A 24669-nucleotide genomic window follows, 5' to 3' on the forward strand; every position below is an offset into this window, starting at 1 on the left:
GTCTCTCTGCTACGCCGTGTAATAAACAGTTGGGTTTTGTTCCTAATAACTCGCTTCTCTCAGTTTCTGACCTTACCACTCAGATATCACAGTAACTTTCAAAAGGGGAATTGGAGAAATACTTGAACAGGAAACATTTGCAGGACTGCGGGGGAAAGAGCAGAGGGGGAAGTGAGACTAATTGGAGAGCTCTTTCAAAGAGCCCGCACAGGCACGATGGGCCGAATGGCCTCCTCCTGTGCTGTCTCATTCTAAAAGGTTTCGGAGAGGACGTTATAAAGAGCTTGAGCTGAGGGTGGATGATCCAGTTAGGCTGAGGCACAGATAATTCCCACATACAGAGAGTCAGGACTCAGAGCAACAGCAAGATATATTTTTATTTGACATCGTTTCAGCGACAATACAATTACGAGGGTAAAAGTGACTTGTGCTGGGCACCGAGGGAAGAGGCAAGGAAGACCACCCCCCCCCCGCCCCACTCTCACCCAGGATCCGCAGAGAGCGCCCAAGAGAGACGCAAGCCCCACGTACACGCCCCTCGCCGTTAGCGCTGCCGGCCTCTGCTTCTCAGTCACCTCCTCCCGGCCGGATTAGCGGAGAATCCCTGGGTGTCGGCCAGTGCTGTTTCTGTACGTTCAGCGTGTGGACTTAAAGTGGGGGCAACACTCTGGCCCCTCCCACCTGCCTGCTACTCCTTTCCGATCCGTCTGTCTGTCTCTCTCTCTCTCTCACTCTCACTCTCTCTCTCACTTTCTCTCTCACTCTCTCACAATTCAATTTTTCAATTCAAATGCTTTATTGGCATGAAAGTTTACAGGGAACCATATTGCCAAAGCTTACATAACAAAAAGTAGTTTTCCAACATTCTGTAGGTGTCAAACAATTTTGACCTTCGTTGGGTACATACAATATTACTTTAAACAATATTAATTTAAACAGTCTTTGTACATCATTGGGTACATTCAGTATTAATTTTAAACAGTCCTCAGGTTGTGACATGTTGTTACATATTTGGCACCAAGGTATGGTCTGTCTCCTTCTCCCAGGACTAATCTTAATTTTGACAGGTCATCCAATTCCTTGAAATCTGGGGTTGTTTGGCTGAGCTTGTCAAATAATATGTTTCTTGATGTGTTGAATTTTTCGCATTTTAGGAGGAAATGCATCTCTGTCTCAACCTCGCCGGCCAGACATTGATCACATATTCTATTCTCTCTAGGCTGCCAGGATTTCTTGTATCTTCCTTTTTCAATTGCCAGTTGGTGGTCGCTTAGTCTGTACCTGGTGAGGGTCTGTCTCTGTTTTGTGTCTCTGATGGTCGAGAGATAGTCTGCCAGTTTATATTCTCTTTTTAGGGCCCGGTAACATTCTAATCTGCTTTGGCTTTTGGTTATTTTGTTCCAATGTTCCAGGTAGGTTTCTTTGCATTGTTTAATGATTTGGTTCACTCGGATTGGTGTTTGGACGACAGTGTTGGTCTGGGACTGGTCAGGGTCCGGCTGAGTAGGAGTACTTAGTTTCAGTAGCAGCTGACTCAGGGGACTCTTTTCTGGGTTTAGCTCTTGGGTCTCTCTCACTCTCTCACTCTCTGGTGTCGGTCTCTTACACGCTGCCTTTTTCTGTGTCTATTTTTAAAGAAAAATTTACATTTCTGTAGCGCCTTTCACGGCCACTGGACGTCCCACAGCCAATGAAGTACTTTTTTGAAGTGTAGTCGCTGTTGTAATGTGGGAAACTCGGCAGCTAATTTGCGCACGGCAAGCTCCCACAAACAGCAATGCGATAATGACCAGATAATCTGTTTTTGAGTTGTGTTGGGTTGAGGGATAAATATCGGCCCTAGGACACCGGGGAGAACTCCCCCCCCCGCCCCCTGCTCTTCTTCGAAATAGTGGCCGTGGGATCTTTTACGTCCACCTGAGAGAGCAGACGGGGGCCTCGGTTTAACGTCTCATCTGAAAGACGGAACCTCCGACAGTGCGGCGCTCCCTCAGCACTGGCACTGGGAGTGTCGGCCTGGATTTTTGTGCTCAAGTCCTTGGAGTGGGACTTGAACCCACGACCTCCTGACTCAGAGGCGAGAGAGAGAGTGAGTCACAGCTGACACTTTAGGTGCTTGTATGATTCTCACTCTCCGGCAGCTCGCCATCTTTCTCTCTCTCCATTTCTGCCTGTTTCTAGGGGTCCTTATCTCTCTCTCTCTCTTTCTTTCCCACTTTCTCTCGGTCCTTCGGACTTTCTGTGTGACCTTCTCTGTCAGACACCTTTTCTGTCTGGGTGCCTTTCTCTTTTTCTCTGGTTCTCTCTCATTCGCTGTCTCTGGGTGTCTATCTGTTTCTCTCTCTGTCTCTGAAACAAATGAATTCAATACACGGAGAAACCGGTGAAGTGGGGTGTGACACTTGAAATCTGGGCGAGGTGGGGTGGGGGGGTGTGCGTGGCAAGCGGGCAGAGCGAGGGGGAAGGGCTCGGCCACAGTCTTTCTAAGATCCAAAACGTGCGACTATTTAAACGGCGAGGGAGATTCGCAGGTAGGCGGGTGCTGATAAATGTCGGTTTGCGAGTCGGCGGAATCCACGGCGGGCTTTCCCCTGCTTTCGGTGACAGTCTTGACTCTTCGAACCGTGCGAGACGGAGCGATTCCGGTGTTGACGGACAATATTCCAGGGAAAACCTGCGGGCTGTGGGGGGGAGATTTTCCGGCGAGGAGCAAGGAAATGACAGAGAGTCCGAGCCGTCGGGCCGAAGTTCGGGCGGCGACAGCTGAGAGCCGATCCCGCAGAAGGCGGCGACACGAGATAGAAATCGCGGCGTGCGTGGCTGGTGACATGACGCTCTCGGACGACACCCCTTGTGGACACGGCTCCTTCCGGCAGGGGCGGGGGGGGGAGTGGTGATTGGCAGCCTAAAACCTTATCGAGCTGAGCACCACGCCTCTGGCGGGATCGTCCTCTGCGAAAACAAAAACGGGAAGGGATCAGTTAAGTGGGTTTAAGATTCACACAAACACTTCAGCCCCCCACGAGATGCCAAGATCACACCGCAACCCATTGTTCAACTTCAAGTTGTTGTTGTTTGAGAATCTTCACGCTCTTCCCTCAGAGAGAACCGTATGAAGTAGTGGGAGGAATCGCAGGCTGATTCACAGTCTGACCGGTCGAGAAGTGAACGCTCCTTCCATGGGATATGGGAGTGTGATGGAATACTCTCCGCTTGCCTGGATGAGTGCAGCTCCAACAACACTCAAGAAGCTCGACACCATCCAAGACAAAGCAGCCCACTTGATTGGCACCCCATCCACCACCTTAAACATTCACTCCCTCCACCACCGGCGTACCGTGGCTGCAGTGTGCACCATCTACAAGATGCACTGCAGCAACTCGCCAAGGCTTCTTCGGCAGCACCTCCCAAACCCGCGACCTCTACCACCTAGAAGGGCAAGGGCAGCAGGCGCATGGGAACACCACCACCTCCAAGTTCCCCCCCAAGTCACACACCATCCTGACTTGGAAGTATATCGGCCGTTCCTTCATCGTCGCTGGGTCAAAATCCTGGAACTCCCTCCCTAACAGCACTGTGGGAGCACCTTCACCACACGGACTGCAGCGGTTCAAGAAGGCGGCTCACCACCACCTTCTCGAGGGCAACTAGGGATGGGCAATAAATGCTGGTGCTGCCAGCGACGCTCACATCCCATGAACGAATAAAAAAAAAACAAGACAGGTAGAGGGGTGTGAATTTTTGGAATTCTCTGCCCCAGAGGGCTGTGAATGCTGAGTCGTTGAGTATATTCAAGACAGATTAATAGATTTTTGGACTCGAGGGGAATCGAGGGATATGGAGATCGGGCGGGAAAGTGGAGTTGAAGTGGATGATCAGCCATGATCTTATTGAATGGCGGAGCAGGCTCGAGGGGCCGTATGGCCGACTCCTGCTCCTATTTCTTATGTCCTTATGTAATACACCACTGTAAGTGTCCCCGCGGACTGTCACCGATGTGTTGTGTAACTCACCCTGTGTGACGTAGACTTCGAACATCTTCCGTTTCCTGCAATTCAGAAGCACAGCGGTCAGTCGCTGAATCAGAATCTAGAGCCGTCACACATAGAAACAACTGGACACCGAATCCCCCGCGCACCCCCCCCCCCCGCCTCCACCGCCCCTCCTGTCAATCTCCACCTCATCGTGTCTGGAGGTCGTGGGTTCGAGCCCCCACTCCGGACACTCGAACCCATAATCCAGGCCGACACTCCCAGTGCCAGTACTGACTAGGCTTGTATTCCCTAGAGTATAGGAGATTAAGGGGTGATCTAATCGAGGTGTTTAAGATGATTAAAGGGGTTGAGGGGGTAGATGGAGAGAGAAACGATTTCCTCTGGTGGGGGGAGTCCAGAACAAGGGGGCGTAACCTTCAAATTAGAGCCAGGCCGTTCAGGGGTGATGTCAGGAAGCACTTCTTCACACAAAGGGTGGTGGAAATCTGGAACACTCTCCCCCAAAAAGCTGCTGAGGCTGGGGGGCAATTGAAAATTTCAAAACTGAGATTGATAGATTTCTGTCAGGCAAGGGTATTGAGGGTTACGGAACCAAGACAGGTAGAGGGAGTTAAGATACAGATTAGCCGTGATCTCATTGAATGGCGGAACACGCTCGAGGGAGCTGAATGGCCTCATCCTGTCCCTATGTTCCTACTGAGGGAGCGCCGCGCCGTCGGAGGTGCCGTCTTTCGGATGAGACGTTAAACCGAGGCCCCTGTCTGCCCTCTCAGGTGGACGTAAAAGAAAATCCCGTAGCACCATGTGAGAAAGAGCAAGGGGGTCGTCATGCCCAACCATCCCTCCCACAACCAACAGCATCAAAAAGACAGGTCAACTCAGTGCTGCGTGTGGGATCTTGCTGTGCACCCAAAAGGCTGCTGCGCTTTCTTCTATTACAGCAGTGACTGCGCCTCACTCATGGGACGTGCAGTCCGTTGAGATGCATTCTGAGAGACACGAGAAGGCGCTGCACGAATTCTATCCGTCTTCTTACGTTTCAATACAGATCAGCCACGATCCAATTGGATGGCGGGACAGGCTCGAGGGGCTGAATGGCCTCCCCCTGCTCCTATGTTATTAGGAGCACGTTAATCCTTTGCTGGGCCGATTCATTTGCTAACGGTCCCATTCCCGCCTGCGCAGTCAATGACTCACGACCTTTCCCACTCAAAAAAAGACTTGCATTTCTGTAGCGCCTTTCAGGACCACCGGACGTCCCAAAGCGCTTTACAGCCAATGAAGTACTCTTTGAAGTGTAGTCACTGTTGTAATGTGGGAAACGCGGCAGCCAATTTGCGCACAGCAAGCTCCCACAAACAACAACGTGATAATGACCAGATCATCTGTTTATTTTAGCGATGTTGTTTGAGGGATAAGTCTCGGCCCCAGGACACCGGGGGGGGGGGGGGTGGAGACTGCTCTTCTTCCAATAATGGCCGTGGGATCATTAACGCCCAACTGAGAGAGCAGACGGGGCCTCGGTTTAATGTCTCCTCTGAAAGACGGCACCTCAGACAGTGTAGCACTCCCTCAGTACTGGCACTGGAGGGTCAGCCTAGTTTTTGTGCTCAAGTCTCTGGAGTGGGACTTGAACCCACGACCTTCTGACTCAGAGGCGAGAGAGAGCGCGATCCACTGAGCCACGGTCGACACTAACAAACTAAGGCGACAATTATCAGCAGCTGATGGCTTGCAAGCCACAAATCCCCACGGGTTGCTCCTAAGATGGCGGCGGTATGAGAGTCCACCGCCGCCCCACCTCGCCCAACATCGCGTTTCAAACGGGCAGTCTCAGCTCCAATGTTTGGGATGTTAGGGTTCCAGGTACCTCCAGCGCCCTCCTCCCCCAGATGAGAGCGGGTGTAGGCTGTGGGGTGGGGCGGGTTTGTAAGCTGAGGGTTCATGGAACTCCGGTTGGGTTGGATGGCGCCCTGTTGCGTTGCCATGCGTTACCTGCAATCGCAGCAGCAGATCCCGACTCCGATGGCGATGATGAGGAGCACAGCGAGCGGGACCAGAACGGCGATCAGCACTATTTGGATATCAGTGTCCGAAGGAGCTGCAGCACAACACAGAATCTCAGTGATATTATCCCGGGGTCTGTACACTACGCAAGGGCTCGGTACGTCACACGGGCCTGAATGTATTACGCTGGTTTAAATACGAGAGAGCGAGGGAGTGTGTGAAAGAGAGAGTGAGAGTGAGGGAGTGTGTGAGAGAGAGAGAGAGAGAGAGTGAGGGAGTGTGTGAGAAAGAGAGAGAGAGTGAGGGAGTGTGTGAAAGAGAGAGAGAGAGAGTGAGGGAGTCTGTGTGACAGAGAGAGAGAGAGTGAGGGAGTGTGTGTGTGAGAGAGAGAGAGAGAGAGAGTGAGTGAGGGACTGTGTGAGAGAGAGAGAGGAGAGTGAGAGTGAGTGAGGGAGTGTGTGATGAGAGAGAGAGTGAGGAGTGTGTGTGAGAGAGAGAGAGTGAGGGAGTGTGTGAGAGAGAGAGAGAGAGAGAGAGAGAGGGAGAGTGTGTGTGAGAGAGAGAGAGTGAGGGAGTGTGAGAGAAGAGAGAGAGAGTGAGGGAGTGTGTGTGAGAGAGAGAGAGTGAGGGAGTGTGAGAGAGAGAGAGAGAGAGAGAGAGAGTGAGGGAGTGTGTGAGAGAGAGAGAGAGTGAGGAGTGTGTGTGAGAGAGAGAGAGTGAGGAGTGTGAGAGAGAGAGAGAGTGAGGGAGTGTGAGAAAGACAGAGAGAGAGTGAGGGAGTGTGTGTGAGAGAGAGAGAGAGAGAGAGAGAGTGAGGTGAGGGTGTGTGAGAGAGAGAGAGAGTGAGGGAGTGTGTGAGAGAGAGAGAGAGAGAGAGTGAGGGAGTGTGTGAGAGGGAGAGAGAGAGAGTGAGGGAGTGTGTGAGAGAGAGAGAGAGAGAGAGAGAGTGAGGGAGTGTGAGAGAGAGAGAGAGAGTGAGGGAGTGTGAGAGAGAGAGAGAGAGTGAGGGAGTGTGAGAAAGAGAGAGACAGAGTGAGGGAGTGTGTGAGAGAGAGAGAGAGTGAGGGAGTGTGTGTGAGAGAGAGAGACAGAGTGAGTGAGTGTGAGAGAGAGAGAGAGAGTGAGGGAGTGTGTAAGAGAGAGAGAGTGAGGGAGTGTGAGAGAGAGAGAGAGAGAGTGAGGGAGTGTGAGAAAGAGAGAGAGAGAGAGAGTGAGGGAGTGTGAGAAAGATAGAGAGTGAGGGAGTGTGAGAAAGAGAGAGAGTGAGGGAGTGTGAGAGAGAGAGAGAGAGAGGGAGTGTGAGAAAGAGAGAGAGAGAGGGAGTGTGTGAGAGAGAGAGAGAGAGAGGGAGTGTGTGAGAGAGAGAGAGAGAGAGAGAGAGGGGGAGTGCGAGAGAGAGAGAGAGGGAGTGTGAGAGAGAGAGAGAGAGAGAGGGAGTGTGAGAGAGGGAGAGAGAATGAGGGAGTGTGTGTGAGAGAGAGAGAGAGTGAGGGAGTGTGTGTGAGAGAGAGAGAGTGAGGGAGTGTGAGAGAGAGAGAGAGAGAGAGTGAGGGAGTGTGTGTGAGAGAGAGAGAGTGAGGGAGTGTGTGAGAGAGAGAGAGAGAGAGAGTGAGGGAGTGTGTGAGAGAGCGAGAGAGAGAGTGAGGGAGTGTGAGAGAGAGAGAGAGAGAGTGAGGCAGTGTGTGAGAGAGAGAGGGGGCGGGGGGTGACGCAGGGCTCGCCAATCTCACCGACACTCTTTAATATTTACATAAATGGATTGGCAAAACTACTTGAACAATCTACAGCACCCGGCTTCACCCTATATGAATCCAAGGTTAAATTCCTCCACTATGCAGACGACCTGGTTCTGCTGTCACCAACTAAAGAGGGTCTACAGCAGAACCTGGACCTGCTGGAGTCGTACTGCCAGACTTGGGCCCTGACAATAAATCCCCAAAAAACCAAAGTCCTTGTGTTCCAGCAAAGATCCAAACATCAGGGACCCAAAATAAATTTCACAGTAGGAACAACCAAAATTGAACAAACCACTAACTACACATACTTGGGCTTAAAAATCAGTTCTACGGGAAACTTCAAACTGGCTGTGAATGAACTGAAAGAGAAAGCAAGAAGGGCTTTCTATGCCATCAAAAAATCAATCCAAATAGAAATCCCAATTAGCATTTGGCTCAAAATTTTCAAATCAGTAATTGAACCAATTGCACTCTATGGCAGTGAGGTATGGGGACCGCTAACTCAACAAGAATTCGCAAAATGGGACAAACACCCAATTGAGATCCTACGTGCAGAATTCTGTAAAAGTATCCTCCGGACTCAAAGGAAAACAGTAAACAATGCATGCAGGGCGGAACTAGGCCAATATCCATTAATAATCACTATCCAAAAAAGAGCCACCAAATTTTGGAATCACCTACAAATGAGCAACCCCCAATGCTATCACTACGACGCCCTGAAATGCCAAGAGCTGACCATAAAGAAGAATACCCTCAGTCAACTAGCCCTGGGACTCAGTGAAGTAACTACTAACAATAACCAGCCCCAGGACAGTGACAGGGTAACACAAAGAATTCGACCCAACACAATCGTCGCTAAGCAAAAGGAAAAATATCTGACATATTGGGCAGAAACAACAAAAACCCAAAGCAAACTCAATTGCTACTTGGCCCTAAACAGACAATACAACATAGCTGATTACCTGACCATGGTAAAGGATAACAAACTGAGAAGAACCTTGACAAGGTACAGACTTAGCGAACATAGCCTAGCGATCGAAAAAGGCAGACACAGGCAGACCAGGCTGCCAAGAGAAGACAGGATATGCTCTCACTGCAGTCAGGGAGTAGTGGAGACAGAGATGCACTTCCTCACAGCCTGTGGAAAATATCAGGACATCAGGGAGAATTTCTACCAAAAATTCTCACAAATATGCCCTGAATTCAGAAATCTGAATGACAACCAAAAACTCCCATTCCTACTGGGAGAGGAGAGAAGCTGTGTAACACTGGCGGCACACTATGTTACAGCTTGCCATGAACAGAGGGACAACCAGTAAACTAAGAAAAGAATATATATAAACAATGCGAATGTATATTTATACACTCAGGGATATACCTGTTTATACACTGTATGAATAGAACTGCGTTTATGTGCTCAACCATAAATGTATTTTGATGCTTTGGCAACATAAGATGTAACTTATCATGCCAATAAAGCGATTTGAATTGTGAATTGTGAATTGTGTGTGAGAGAGAGAGAGTGAGGGAGTGTGAGAGAGAGAGGGAGAGAGTGAGGGAGTGTGAGAAAGACAGAGAGAGAGTGAGGGAGTGTGTGTGAGAGAGAGAGAGAGAGAGAGAGTGAGGGAGTGTGTGAGAGAGAGAGAGAGAGAGTGAGGGAGTGTGAGAGAGAGAGGGAGAGAGAGAGAGAGGGAGTGTGAGAGAGAGAGAGAGGGAGTGTGAGAGAGAGAGAGAGAGAGGGAGTGTGTGAGAGAGAGAGAGAGAGAGAGAGTGTGAGAGAGAGAGAGAGAGAGAGGGAGTGTGTGAGAGAGAGAGAGAGAGTGAGGGAGTGTGTGTGAGAGAGAGAGAGAGTGAGTGAGTGTGAGAGAGAGAGAGAGTGAGGGAGTGTGCAAGAGAGAGAGAGAGTGAGGGAGTGTGAGAGAGAGAGAGAGTGAGGGAGTGTGAGAAAGACAGAGAGAGAGTGAGGGAGTGTGAGAAAGAGAGAGAGAGAGTGAGGAGTGTGAGAAAGAGAGAGAGAGAGTGAGGGAGTGTGAGAAAGACAGAGAGAGAGTGAAGGAGTGTGAGAAAGAGAGAGAGAGAGTGAGGGAGTGTGTGAGAGAGAGAGAGAGAGAGAGGGAGTGTGAGAGAGAGAGAGAGAGAGAGAGAGAGGGAGTGTGAGAGAGAGAGAGAGGGAGTGTGAGAGAAAGAGAGAGAGAGGGAGTGTGAGAGAGAGAGAGGGAGTGTGAGAGAGAGAGAGAGAGAGAGTGAGGGAGTGTGAGAAAGAGAGAGAGAGAGTGAGGGAGTGTGAGAAAGACAGAGAGAGAGTGAAGGAGTGTGAGAAAGAGAGAGAGAGAGTGAGGGAGTGTGAGAAAGACAGAGAGAGAGTGAAGGAGTGTGAGAAAGAGAGAGAGAGAGTGAGGGAGTGTGTGAGAGAGAGAGAGAGAGAGAGGGAGTGTGAGAGAGAGAGAGAGAGAGAGGGAGTGTGAGAGAGAGAGAGAGGGAGTGTGAGAGAAAATGAGAGAGAGGGAGTGTGAGAGAGAGAGAGGGAGTGTGAGAGAGAGAGAGAGAGAGAGAGAGAGAGAGGGAGTGTGAGAGAGAGAGAATGAGGGAGTGTGTGTGAGAGAGAGAGAGAGAGAGTGGGGGGGTGTGAGAAAGAGAGAGAGAGAGAGTGAGGGAGTGTGAGAAAGAGAGAGAGAGTGTGAGGGAGTGTGTGAGAGAGAGAGAGAGAGAGAGAGAGGGAGTGTGTGAGAGAGAGAGAGAGAGAGAGTGAGCGAGTGTGAGAGAGAGAGAGAGAGAGAGAGAGAGAGTGAGGGAGTGTGAGAGAGAGAGAGAGTGAGGGAGTGTGCAAGAGAGAGAGAGAGTGAGGGAGTGTGAGAGAGAGAGAGAGAGTGAGGGAGTGTGCAAGAGAGAGAAAGAGTGAGGGAGGGTGAGAGAGAGAGAGAGAGTGAGGGAGTGTGTGACAGAGAGAGAGAGAGAGTGAGGGAGTGTGAGAGAGAGAGAGAGAGTGAGGGAGTGTGTGAGAGAGAGAGAGAGTGAGGGAGTGTGCGAGAGAGAGAGAGAGAGTGAGGGAGTGTGCGAGAGAGAGAGAGAGTGAGGGAGTGTGCAAGAGAGAGAGAGAGCGAGGGAGTGTGAGAGAGAGAGAGAGTGAGGGAGTGTGTGAGAGAGAGAGAGAGTGAGGGAGTGTGCAAGAGAGAGAGAGAGTGAGGGAGTGTGTGAGAGAGAGAGAGAGAGGGAGTGTGCAAGAGAGGGAGAGAGTGAGGGAGTGTGAGAGAGTGAGGGAGTGTGAGAGAGAGAGAGAGTGAGGGAGTGTGTGAGAGAGTGAGGGAGTGTGAGAGAGAGAGAGAGTGAGCGAGTGTGTGAGAGAGAGAGAGAGAGAGAGAGAGTGAGGGAGTGTGTGAGAGAGAGAGAGGGAGGGAGTGTGCGAGAGAGAGAGTGAGGGAGTGTGAGAGAGAGAGAGAGAGTGTGGGAGTGTGCAAGAGAAGAGAGAGAGTGAGGGAGTGTGAGAGAGAGAGAGAGTGAGGGAGTGTGTGAGGAGAGAGAGAGTGAGGGAGTGTGCAAGAGAGAGAGAGAGAGTGAGGGAGTGTGTGAGAGAGAGAGTGAGGGAGTGTGAGTGAGAGAGAGAGAGAGTGAGGGAGTGTGAGAGAGAGAGAGAGAGAGTGTGAGAGAGAGAGAGAGTGAGGGAGTGTGAGAGAGAGAGAGTGAGGGAGTGTGAGAGAGAGAGAGTGAGGGAGTGTGTGAGAAAGAGAGAGAGTGTGAGGGAGTGTGAGAGAGAGAGAGAGAGGGAGTGTGAGAGAGAGAGAGAGAGAGAACACTGGCGGCACACTATGTTACAGCTTGCCATGAACAGAGGGACAACCAGTAAACTAAGAAAAGAATATATATAAACAATGCGAATGTATATTTATACACTCAGGGATATACCTGTTTATACACTGTATGAGTAGAACTGCGTTTATGTGCTCAACCATAAATGTATTTTGATGCTTTGGCAACATAAGATGTAACTTATCATGCCAATAAAGCGATTTGAATTGTGAATTGTGAATTGTGAGAGTGAGGGAGTGTGAGAGAGAGAGAGAGAGAGAGTGAGGGAGTGTGTGAGAAAGAGCGAGAGAGAGGGGGAGTGTGCAAGAGAGAGAGAGAGTGAGGGAGTGTGTGAGAGAGAGAGAGAGTGAGGGAGTGTGAGAGAGAGAGAGTGAGGGAGTGTGTGAGAGAGAGAGAGAGAGTGAGGGAGTGTGAGTGAGAGAGAGAGTGAGTGAGTGTGAGAGAGAGAGAGAGAGTAAGGGAGTGTGAGTGAGAGAGAGAGAGAGTGAGGGAGTGTGTGAGAGAGAGAGAGAGAGATGGAGTGTGTGAGAGAGAGAGAGAGAGTGAGGGAGTGTGAGAGAGAGAGAGAGAGAGAGTGTGTGAGAGAGAGAGAGAGAGTGAGGGAGTGTGTGAGAGAGAGAGAGAGAGAGAGAGAGAGTGTGTGAGAGAGAGAGAGTGTGTGAGAGAGAGAGAGTGTGAGGGAGTGTGTGAGAAAGAGCGAGAGAGTGAGGGAGTGAGAGAGAAAGAGAGAGTGAGGGGGTGTGAGAGAGAGAGAGAGAGTGAGGGGGTGTGTGAGAGAGAGAGAGAGTGAGGGAGTGTGTGAGAGAGAGAGAGAGTGAGGGAGTGTGAGAGAAAGCGAGCGAGAGCGAGAGCCGAGGCCAGCGCTGGCACCTTCACCGGGCGCACACTCCGCCAAACTCCACCCTCACGCGCGCAGGGCGCGGTAAAGCCGCAGAGCGAGGTTTACCTGTGGTCTCCACTTGCTCCGTCTCGCAGTTTTTGCCAGTGAATCCGAGCGGGCAGTCGCAGGTGTAGTCGTTTCCTGATTGGTGGCATATTCCGTCATTTTGACAGGGATAGCTCAGGCACGGCCCATCTGATGGAGGGGGTGGGGGGGAGGTGCGGGGGGAAGAGAGAGAGAGAGGGATTAGTGAAAACTGGTGAAACAATTCCATCTGCTGGCACTTGCTGGGCCCGACTGTGGCACCGGTTTCCTGGTGGCCTGAGGTCCAATTCAGGCTCAACTGATGTTAAAACTGCTGCCCTCACCTACCCCGCTCACTGAGAGGCAGACGGTCCCACCCTCTCCACTGTAGGACGCAGGACGGAGCCTGGGATGGATCCAAATCTAGCACACCCCGATCAGGGTTAGATACAGAGTAAAGCTCCCTCTGCACTGTCCAATCAAACACTCCCAGGGCAGGTACAGCACGGGTTAGATACAGAGTAAAGCTCCCTCTACACTGTCCCATCAAACACTCCCAGGGCAGGTACAGCACGTGTTTGATACAGAGTAAAGCTCCCTCTACAATGTCCCATCAAACACTCCCAGGGCAGGTACAGCACGGGTTAGATACAGAGTAAAGCTCCCTCTACACTGTCCCATCAAACACTCCCAGGGCAGGTACAGCACGGGTTAGGTACAGAGTAAAGCTCCCTCTACACTGTCCCATCAAACACTCCCAGGGCAGGTACAGCACGGGTTAGATACAGAGTAAAGCTCCCTCTACACTGTCCCATCAAACACTCCCAGGGCAGGTACAGCACGGGTTAGATACAGAGTAAAGCTCCCTCTACACTGTCCCATCAAACACTCCCAGGGCAGGTACAGCACGGGTTAGATACAGAGTAAAGCTCCCTCTATACTGTCCCATCAAACACTCCCAGGGCAGGTACAGCACGGGTTAGATACAGAGTAAAGCTCCCTCTACACTGTGCCATCAAACACTCCCAGGGCAGGTACAGCACGGGTTAGATACAGAGTAAAGCTCCCTCTACACTGTCCCATCAAACACTCCCAGGGCAGGTACAGCACGGGTTAGATACAGAGTAAAGCTCCCTCTACACTGTCCCATCAAACACTCCCAGGGCAGGTACAGCACGGGTTAGGTACAGAGTAAAGCTCCCTCTACACTGTCCCATCAAACACTCCCAGGGCAGGTACAGCACGGGTTAGGTACAGAGTAAAGCTCCCTCTACACTGTCCCATCAAACACTCCCAGGGCAGGTACAGCACGGGTTAGATACAGAGTAAAGCTCCCTCTATACTGTCCCATCAAACACTCCCAGGGCAGGTACAGCACGGGTTAGATACAGAGTAAAGCTCCCTCTACACTGTGCCATCAAACACTCCCAGGGCAGGTACAGCACGGGTTTGATACAGAGTAAACTCCCTCTACACTGTCCCATCAAACACTCCCGGGGCAGGTACAGCATGGGTTAGATGCAGAGTAAAGCTCCCTCTACACTGTCCCATCAAACATTCCCAGGGCAGGTACAGCACGGGTTAGATACAGAGTAAAGCTCCCTCTACACTGTCTCATCAAACACTCCCAGGGCAGGTACAGCACGGGTTAGATACAGATTAAAGCTCCCTCTACACTGTCCCATCAAACACTCCCAGGGCAGGTACAGCACGGGTTAGATACAGAGTAAAGCTCCCTCTACACTGTCCCATCAAACACTCCCAGGGCAGGTACAGCACGGGTTAGATACAGAGTAAAGCTCCCTCTACACTGTCCCATCAAACACTACAAGGGCAGGTACAGCACAGGTTAGATAGAGTAAAGCTCCCTCTACACTATCCCATCAAACACTCCCAGGGCAGGTACAGCATGGGTTAGATACAGAGTAATGCTCTCTCTTCACTGTCCCATCAAACACTCCCAGGGCAGGTACAGCACGGGTTAGATACAGAGTAAAGCTCCCTCTACACTGTCCCATCAAACACTCCCAGGGCAGGTACAGCACGGGTTAGATACAGAGTAAAGCTCCCTCTACACTGTCCCATCAAACACTCCCAGGGCAGGTACAGCACGGATTAGATACAGAGTAAAGCTCCCTCTACACTGTCCCATCAAACACTCCCAGGGCAGGTACAGCACGGGTTAGATACAGAGTAAAGCTCCCTCTACACTGTCCCATCAAACACTCCCAGGGCAGGTACAGCACGGGTTAGATACAGAGTAAAGCTCCCTCTACACTGTGCCATCAAACACTCCCAGGGCAGGTACAGCACGGGTTTGATACAGAGTAAACTCCCTCTACACTGTCCCATCAAACACTCCCAGGGCAGGTACAGCACGGGTTAGATACAGAGTAAAGCTCCCTCTACACTGTCCCATCAAACACTCCCAGGGCAGGTACAGCATGGGTTAGATACAGAGTAAAGCTCCCTCTACACTGTCCCATCAAACACTCTCAGGGCAGGTACAGCACGGGTTAGATACAGAGTAAAGCTCCCACTAACTGTCCCATCAAACACTCACAGGGCAGGTACAGCACGGGTTAGATACAGAGTAAAGCTCCCTCTACACTGTCCCATCAAACACTCCCGGGGCAGGTACAGCATGGGTTAGATGCAGAGTAAAGCTCCCTCTACACTGTCCCATCAAACATTCCCAGGGCAGGTACAGCACGGGTTAGATACAGAGTAAAGCTCCCTCTACACTGTCTCATCAAACACTCCCAGGGCAGGTACAGCACGGGTTAGATACAGATTAAAGCTCCCTCTACACTGTCCCATCAAACACTCCCAGGGCAGGTACAGCACGGGTTAGATACAGAGTAAAGCTCCCTCTACACTGTCCCATCAAACACTCCCAGGGCAGGTACAGCACGGGTTAGATACAGAGTAAAGCTCCCTCTACACTGTCCCATCAAACACTCCAAGGGCAGGTACAGCACAGGTTAGATAGAGTAAAGCTCCCTCTACACTATCCCATCAAACACTCCCAGGGCAGGTACAGCATGGGTTAGATACAGAGTAATGCTCTCTCTTCACTGTCCCATCAAACACTCCCAGGGCAGGTACAGCACGGGTTAGATACAGAGTAAAGCTCCCTCTACACTGTCCCATCAAACACTCCCAGGGCAGGTACAGCACGGGTTAGATACAGAGTAAAGCTCCCTCTACACTGTCCCATCAAACACTCCCAGGGCAGGTACAGCACGGGTTAGATACAGAGTAAAGCTCCCTCTACACTGTCCCATCAAACACTCCCAGGGCAGGTACAGCACGGATTAGATACAGAGTAAAGCTCCCTCTACACTGTCCCATCAAACACTCCCAGGGCAGGTACAGCACGGGTTAGATACAGAGTAAAGCTCCCTCTACACTGTCCCATCAAACACTCCCAGGGCAGGTACAGCACGGGTTAGATACAGAGTAAAGCACCCTCTACACTGTCCCATCAAACACTCCCAGGGCAGGTACAGCACGGGTTAGATACAGAGTAAAGCTCCCTCTACACTGTCCCATCAAACACTCCCAGGGCAGGTACAGCACGGGTTAGATACAGAGTAAAGCTCCCTCTACACTGTCCCATCAAACACTCCCAGGGCAGGTACAGCACGGATTAGATACAGAGTAAAGCTCCCTCTACACTGTCCCATCAAACACTCCCAGGGCAGATACAGCACGGGTTAGATACAGAGTAAAGCTTCCTCTACACTGTCCCATCAAACACTCCCAGGGCAGGTACAGCACGGGTTAGATTCAGAGTAAAGCTTCCTCTGCACTGTCCCATCAAACACTCCCAGGGCAGGTACAGCACGGGTTAGATACAGAGTAAAGCTCCCTCTACACTGTCCCATCAAACACTCCCAGGGCAGGTACAGCACGGGTTAGATACAGAGTAAAGCTCCCTCTACACTGTCCCATCAAACACTCCCAGGGCAGGTACAGCACGGGTTAGATACAGAGTAAAGCTCCCTCTACACTGTCCCATCAAACACTCCCAGGGCAGGTACAGCACGGGTTAGATACAGAGTAAAGCTCCCTCTACACTGTCCCATCAAACACTCCCAGGGCAGGTACAGCACGGGTTAGATACAGAGTAAAGCTCCCTTTACATTGTCCCATCAAACACTCCCACAGCAGGTACAGCACGGATTAGATACAGAGTAAAGCTCCCTCTACATTGTCCCATCAAACACTCCCAGGGCAGGTACAGCACGGATTAGATACAGAGTAAAGCTCCCTCTACACTGTCCCATCAAACACTCCCAGGGCAGGTACAGCACGGGTTAGATACAGAGTAAAGCTCCCTCTACACTGTCCCATCAAACACTCCCAGGGCAGGTACAGCACGGGTTAGATACAGAGTAAAACTCCCTCTACACTGTCCCATCAAACACTCCCAGGGCAGGTACAGCACGGGTTAGATACAGAGTAAAGCGCCCTCTACACTGTCCCATCAAACACTCCCGGGGCAGGTACAGCACGGGTTAGACACAGAGTAAAGCTCCCTCTACACTGTCCCATCAAACACTCCCAGGGCAGGTACAGCACGGGTTAGATACAGAGTAAAGCGCCCTCTACACTGTCCCATCAAACACTCCCAGGGCAGGTACAGCACGGGTTAGATACAGAGTAAAGCTCCCTCTACACTGTCCCATCAAACACTCCCAGGGCAGGTACAGCACGGGTTAGATACAGAGTAAAGCTCCCTCTACACTGTCCCATCAATCACTCCCAGGGCAGGTACAGCACGGGTTAGATACAGAGTAAAGCTCCCTCTACACTGTCCCATCAAACACTCCCAGGGCAGGTACAGCACGGGTTAGATACAGAGTAAAGCGCCCTCTACACTGTCCCATCAAACACTCCCAGGGCAGGTACAGCACGGGTTAGATACAAAGTAAAGCGCCCTCTACACTGTCCCATCAAACACTCCTGGGGCAGGTACAGCACAGGTTAGATACAGAGTAAAGCGCCCTCTACACTGTCCCATCAAACACTCCCAGGGCAGGTACAGCACGGGTTAGATACAGAGTAAAGCTCCCTCTACACTGTCCCATCAAACACTCCCAGGGCAGGTACAGCACGGGTTAGATACAGAGTAAAGCTCCCTCTACACTGTCCCATCAAACACTCCCAGGGCAGGTACAGCACGGGTTAGATACAGAGTAAAGCTCCCTCTACAGTGCCTTAAGCTTAACCTCAGAACAACGCCCCCTAAATTACCGCGCCACAGGCACTCGTTGCTGTTGGGCATCCTTGGCACATGTTCCCTGCAGTGGGAGATGGTTTATAACTCCACAGTCTGTTGATTACTGACAGACGTGAAAATCCCTCCATTTGCATTTCAGTTACTTCCCCGTTTCTTGTTTCTCTGCCGCCAGGCTTTGGCCTGTAATAGATGGGATGTCTCCCCGCTCCTGCCCACCCCTAGACCGCCTCCGTCCCTCCCTCTCCCCCATACCTGTGAAGCAGCCGAGTGTGAAGTTGTAGATGGTGCAGACCTGGCCGGCCTCACACTGGCTGGGTCCGCACTGGACAGTCTGAGTGTTGCTGCACACACAGACCTGCTGGCAGTCATCCAGGAAGAAGCGTTCGTGTATCTGCGAGAGAGTTGAAGAGACATGTGTTAATGGCAGCCAGCAACAGAGATATTACCTGCAGTAAACCGGGGAGTGGGGGTTCGGGGAGACCTTGAAACCAACACCGGGGGAGACCTTGAAACCAACGCCGGGGAGACCTTGAAACTAATGCCAGGGGAGACCTTGAAACCAACACCGGGGGAGCTTTGAAACCAACACCGGGGGAGACCTTGAAACCAACACTGGGGGAGACCTTGAAACCAGCGCCGGGGAGACCTTGAAACCAACACTGGGGGAGACCTTGAAACCAACACTGGGGGAGACCTTGAAACCAACGCCGGGGAGACCTTGAAACCAACGCCGGGGGAACTTTGAAACCAACACCGGGGGAGACCTTGAAACCAACGCCGGGGAGACCTTGAAACTAATGCCAGGGGAGACCTTGAAACCAACGCCGGGGAGAACTTGAAACCAACGCCAGGGGAGACCTTGAAACTAACCCCAGAGGAGACCTTGACACCAATGCCAGGGGAGACCTTGAAACCAACGCCGGGGAGACCTTGACACCAACACCAGGGGAGACCTTGAAACCAACACTGGGGAGACCTTGAAACCAACACCGGGGGAGACCTTGAAACCAACACCGGGGAGACCTTGAAACCAACGCCTGGGGAGACCTTGAAACCAATGCCGGGGAGACCTTGAAACCAACGCCAGGGGAGACCTTGAAATCAACGCCAGGGGAGACCTTGAAACCAACGCCAGGGGAGACCTTGAAACCAACACCAGGGGAGACCTTGAAACCAACGCCGGGGACACCGTGAAACTAATGCCAGGGGAGACCTTGAAACCAACACCGGGGGAACTTTGAAACCAACACCGGGGGAGACCCTGAAACCAACACCGGGGAGACCTTGAAACCAACACCGGGGAGACCTTGAAACCAACGCCAGGGGGAGAACCTTGAAACCAATACCAGGGGGGACCCTGAAACCAACACCGAGGGAAACCCTGAAACCAACACCGGGGGAGACCCTTGAAACCAACACCGGGTAGAACCTTGAAATCAACACTGGGTGGACCCTGAAACCAACACTGAGGGAGACCCTGAAACCAACATGGAGGAGATCTTGAAACCAACTCTGGGGGAGATCTTGAAACTAACACCGGGGGAGACCTTGAAACCAACACCGGGGGAGAACCTTGAAACCAACACTGGGGGGACCCAGAAACCAATACCAGGGGGGACCCTGAAACCAACATGGGGGAGATCTTGAAACCAACACTGGGGGAGATCCTGAAACCAACATTTGTTGGGGGGAGGGGACCTTGAGACCGGCACTGGGGCAGGCCTTGAAACCATTAGGGGAGGGGGATAAATCAGCCAGGGCTCCTACCCCTGACCACTCACCATGGACTGTAAAGTGCGTGTGGATACCGTGATGCCTCCCATAGTCAAATAGGACACCGGTATTAACTGGCTAGTTTGGCACGGTTGAAGCCGTACCCCAGCGAGAGTCGGTGCCTTCAGGAGGGAATGGGGCAAGGGGTGGTGTACGGAGCGCCACTGAGGGAGTGGCATGCTGGGCTATCTCGGAGGGCAATGAGAGTCAACCCCAGGACTGGAGTCACTGAAGGACGTGAGCGAATCCGGCAGTTATTACGGACATTTCATAGAACCATACAGCACAGAAGCAGGCCATTCGGCCCATTGTGCCTGTGCCGGCCGAAAAAGAGCCATCCAGTTAGTCTCACTCCCCCCCTGCTCTTTCCCCATATCCCTGCTAATTTCTCCCCTTCAAGTATTTATCCAATTCCCTTTTGAAAGTTACTATTGAATCTGCTTCCACCGCCCTTTCAGGCAGCGCGTTCCAGATCACAACAACTCGCTGCGTAAATGTTCTTCTCATCTCGCCCTCTGGTTCTTTTGCCAATTACCTTAAATCTGTGTCCTCTGGTTACCGACCCTTCTGCCATTGGAAACAGTTTCTCCTTATCTACTCTATCAAAACCCTTCATGATTTTCACAGAATCACAGAAACCCCACAGTGCAGATAGAGGCCATTTCGGCCCATCGAGCCTGCACCGACACATATCCCACCCGATCCCCGTAACCCCTACACCAACACATATCCCACCCTATCCCCGCGTATTTAATCCCCCTAACACTAAGGGTCAATTTATCATAGCCAATCAACCTAACCCGCACATCTTTGGACTGTGGGAGGAAACCGGAGCACCCGGAGGAAACCCACGCAAACACGGGGAGAATGTGCAAACTCCACACAGACAGTCACCCGAGGCCGGATTCGAACCCGGGTCTCTGGCGCTGTGAGGCAACAGTGCTAACCACTATGCCACCGTGATTTTGAACACCTCTATTAAATCTCCCCTTAACCTTCTCTGCTCCAAGGAGAACAATTATTCCTGCTGCCAGCCCAGAAAGAACCAGATCTATTGAATTCAGTTTCAAAACTTGGCCTGGCGGGATTTGAACTGACGACCTCCGGCACTGCTCCCCCGTCCCCCGCTAAAGTCCCCCGACTAAATGCGTTGCTGCAGATACCCGGTGTGATGATCACCGCGAGGGGGCGGGACACTGACCTGGTAATACTTGTTTTGGAAGGTGCAGCCGCACTGGTCGAATGGCACACAGTCGGAGCCGCTCAGCACGAAGCCCCGGGAGCACTTGCACCCTTCCAGACAGGGGGAGGCGCACACGGAGGGGGCGGAGAGGTCAGCGCAGGTGGGAGGACAGGCGGACATGCAAGGCTGGTACACACTGTTGGCGGGACACTGCACATCTGCGAACGAGAGAGAGAGAGAATCAAGGACCAGCTCTGATCTGTAAATAATCATTATTATCTTCTGACGGTCAGAATCTTTTACTCGAGGGTACCTCACTCTCGTTACTAAGCCCCGATTTTAAACTAACCCTCACCCAGCAGGAATGAGGTGGGGGGAGGGGGGGTTCATGTCGGACATTTTATCGCCCAATAGCGCCCGACCCAAACCCGCCCCCTTCCCGTCGGGCGAATTAGATTAAAATCCGGGGCTTTAACAAAGAAAAAGAAAAGACTTGCATTTATATAGCGCCTTCCATGGCCTCAGGACGTCCCAAAGCGCTTTACAGCCGACGAAAGTACTGTTGTAATGTAGGGGAAAAGGCCGACACTCCCAGCGCAGTACTGAGGGAGCGCTGCACTGTCAGAGATGCCGTCTTTCAGATAAACCGAGGCCCCGTCTGCCCTCTCGGTTGGTCGTGAAGGATCCCATGGCACTCTTTGAAGAAGAGCAGCAGCCTTCTCCACCGGTGTCCTGGGCCAATATTCATCCCTCAACCATGCCACATGCCCTAAATTACAGCAATGATGACACTTCAAAAGTACTTCATTGGCTGTAAAGCTCATTGGGACGTTCTAAGGTCGTGAAAGGTGCTATATAAATGCAAGTCCATTTTTTTACTACCTGTTAGATCAACCAAGTAGACTAATCCAAATGATATAGGTACGGACACCATAGCTAAATCAACTTGGTGATTTTATTAATATAGACAGAAAGCACAAGCAAGTTATACGTCTATATACTTACCAGTAGGATAACCGTCGGGATCTGTAAACTATTAACCAATCCAGGCGAGGTCTCAGCACGGAATATCAGAGAATTACTGAAATTGAGCCTATTTATTCACCTAGATGGACAATGTCAGGTGGCTTGCTCTGAACCTATCAATTCTGAGATTGTTGTCATGTGATCTCTATGTATTATATGCTACGACACCAGTAGATGGCGATGTCCACCACAGGCGCACCCATTCTCACCGCATCGTTTATGTAGGGGATAAGACACTTTCTGCACTTGGTTATAAACATCACACCTTAACAGAACGACAACAGCTGAAAGATAGACCGGTTGGCACCAAACTAGCATCGCCGAGGTGCTGCTTGACCTCTGTGGGTGTTGAAGTTGGGCCGGTTGTCATGGGAACATGCTGGATCAAGAACAGAGGGCCATTAACTTAAAATTAGAGCCAGGCCGTTCAGGGGTGATATCAGGAAGCACTTCTTTCACACAAAGGGTCGTGGAGATCTGGAGCTCTCCACCCCCCAAGAAGCTGCGGAGGCTGGGGGTCAATTGAAAATTTCAAGACTGGGATGGATAGATTTTTGTTGGGTAAGGGTATCGAGGGTTATGGAACCAAAGCCGGGTCGATGGAGTTGAGGTACAGATCAGCCATGATCTAATTAAACGGCGCAGCAGGGTGGAGGGACTGAATGGCCGCCTCCTGTTCCTGGAAAAGCAACCATAATAAAATGAAGGACGAGAAGGAAAGGGTTAAAGCGGCACATCAAAGCAATCCACTATTTCCACCAGGATTTATTCCGTCTCCTTGGGGAGGGAGTGAAACAAAGGCTCCCAGGGCCTGAGGTAAAATGGACAGCTTCGAGACACCGCCCCCCCCCCACCACCACCCCCAGGGCTCGGTCCCTAACCTGTTCAGTCTGGGGGGGGAGGGGTGAAAGGCCACGGAGACGAGAGGTCACGGAGGCGAGAGGTCCCAGAGGCGAGAGGAGTCACGGAGATGAGAGGTCATGGAGGTGAGAGATCACGGAGGCGAGAGGTCACGGAGGCGAGAGATCGTGGAGGCGAGAGGTGTCACGGAGGCGAGAGATCACGGAGGTGACAGGCCACGGAGGTGAAAGGCCATGGAGGTGACAGGCCACAGAGGTGAAAGGCCACGGAGGTGACAGGTCACGGAGGTGAAAGGCCACTGAGGCTAAAGGTCAGAGCTGGGATCCTGTGGCTTTACTTACCGCACCCAGTCCGCTGTCTCCAGTTGCCCAGCCGCACGCCCAGCTCCTGGCAGTTCTGAGAGTAGGTCTCGAAGCTGTCGCAGCGCAGCTGTGTGTTGTTGTACATCGCGCACAGGTCGAACACGCAGTTCCTGCAGGGTCGACAAAGAACAGTCAGGCCTCCCATCAGCTTCTCGCGTAAAACGCCCGGCCTTGTACGGAGGCCTCCGCCGCCGAATCCGGCGCGTTTCAGCCAAGGAGCGGTCGCCACGCCCTGACCACACGCCCCGCGGCTTGGGAGGGGGTGGGGTGCGGGCAGGGTTGTCTCTACGGTGATCCCTAGATGTAGGTCGTATTTAAACTGAGCCCTACTACTGCAAATCTCTGTCCTCCTGGCAATCTCACCGTGCTGAAATCAAGACTCATCGCACCATCTACTTGGTGTCGGCCATGAATCAGTGGGTCGCACTCTCTCTCGTCTCTGAGTCAGGAGGTCGTGGGTTCGAGTCCCGCTCCAGAGACTCCAGCACATAATCTAGGCTGACACTCCCAGTGCAGTGCTGAGGGAGTGCTGCACTGTCTGAGGTGCCGTCTTTCGGATGAGATGTTAAACTGAGGCCCCGTCTGCTCTCTCAGGTGGACGTAAAAGATCGCATGGCCACTATTTCGAAGAAGAGCAGGGGGGAGTTCTCCCCGGTGTCCTGGGCCCAATATTTATCACTAAAACCAGATGATCTGGTCATTATTACATTTCTGTTTGTGGGAGCTTGCTGTGTGCAAATTGGCTACAGCGTTTCCTACATTACAACAGTGACTACACTTCAAAAAAGTACTTTGTTGGCTGTAGAGCGCATTGGGACGTCCGGAGGTCATGAAAGGCGCTGTATAACTGCAAGTCTTTTTCTTGCTAACTCAATCATTCCCAGGACTCCGATCTCCCCCTCATTCGACAGGACAGTAAACTTGGTGTCACCTTCACAATTACTCCTCGATTTATCTCATCTTCTCTTTTCCAACCTTGATGCGTCCTGCACTACGACCACCCCCCCCGACCACCGCCCCCTCCCCCTGCTGACCTCGCTTCCTCAACCTCAGCCGACCAGAGTCGCCAATTCAGGTTGGACGTATCCCGCACCCTCCCCACCCCCACCCCACTCTCCCGCCATTGGTCGCCCGACACGCCAATCTTCGCGGAGCCCCGCCTTCCCAGCCAATTGTGGAAAGCGAACAGGCTCTTCGTTACCCGATTGGTTGATTCTTCATGTCCGTCAAACAGCCCTGATTCCCTGCCTCCAATATTTTTATTACTAATAAACAAAAGCGTTGAAGAAAGAAAATAAAAATAAAAACACCATGTTGTTTATGGCCCCTGTGATTTTCCTCCCGGATGTTGCTCGCAGCAGCGTCCTGGTGATTAATCTTCAATTCCTGGAGGGTTGGCATGGCAACCCTAGGCCTCGGGCCTACTATGTTCAGGGTCGGAGTCGCTCCTGGTTACAAGGGCAACGCGAAGAGACTAAGCGAGTGGGCGGGGCGAAGAAGCGAAGGGGAGCCCTGGCCAATATCACTAAAAAAGCAAATTATCTGCTCGTTTATTACATGGCTACGCAAACTTCAGGTCATCCAAAACTCCGCTGCCCCGTGTCCTAACTGGCACCAAGTCCCGTTCACCCATCACCCCCCACCCCGCCGTGCTCGCTGACCTACATTGGCTCCCGATCCGGCAACGGCTCAATTTTAAACTTCTAATCAGTGTGTTCGAATCGCTCCGTGGCCTCGCAGCTCCCTCCCCCCTCCCTATCTCTGTAATCT

At 51.8% G+C, this 24669-nt stretch overlaps 1 protein-coding gene across 1 annotated transcript in view; it reads right to left on the reverse strand.

Annotated features, from left to right (window-relative positions):
- Positions 1-359: 359 nt before the first annotated feature.
- Positions 360-24669, reverse strand: part of zanl (zonadhesin, like) — a 193978-nt gene continuing 169668 nt past the window's right edge. Inside the window, exons 89-95 of the mRNA XM_085977081.1 lie at positions 22879-23009; positions 20669-20868; positions 17947-18085; positions 12489-12617; positions 5991-6096; positions 4014-4048; positions 360-2952 (exon numbers count right to left, since the gene is read on the reverse strand). Coding sequence (XP_085833207.1) covers positions 2906-2952; positions 4014-4048; positions 5991-6096; positions 12489-12617; positions 17947-18085; positions 20669-20868; positions 22879-23009 — 787 coding nt within the window. The 3' untranslated portion in view covers positions 360-2905. The remainder of the gene's footprint in view (positions 2953-4013; positions 4049-5990; positions 6097-12488; positions 12618-17946; positions 18086-20668; positions 20869-22878; positions 23010-24669) is intronic.

This window comes from Somniosus microcephalus, unplaced genomic scaffold, assembly GCF_052327205.1.
Source record: "Somniosus microcephalus isolate GS21.2 unplaced genomic scaffold, FLI_Smic_1.0 unresolved_chr4, whole genome shotgun sequence".
NCBI classification, from domain to species: Eukaryota; Metazoa; Chordata; class Chondrichthyes; order Squaliformes; family Somniosidae; genus Somniosus; species Somniosus microcephalus.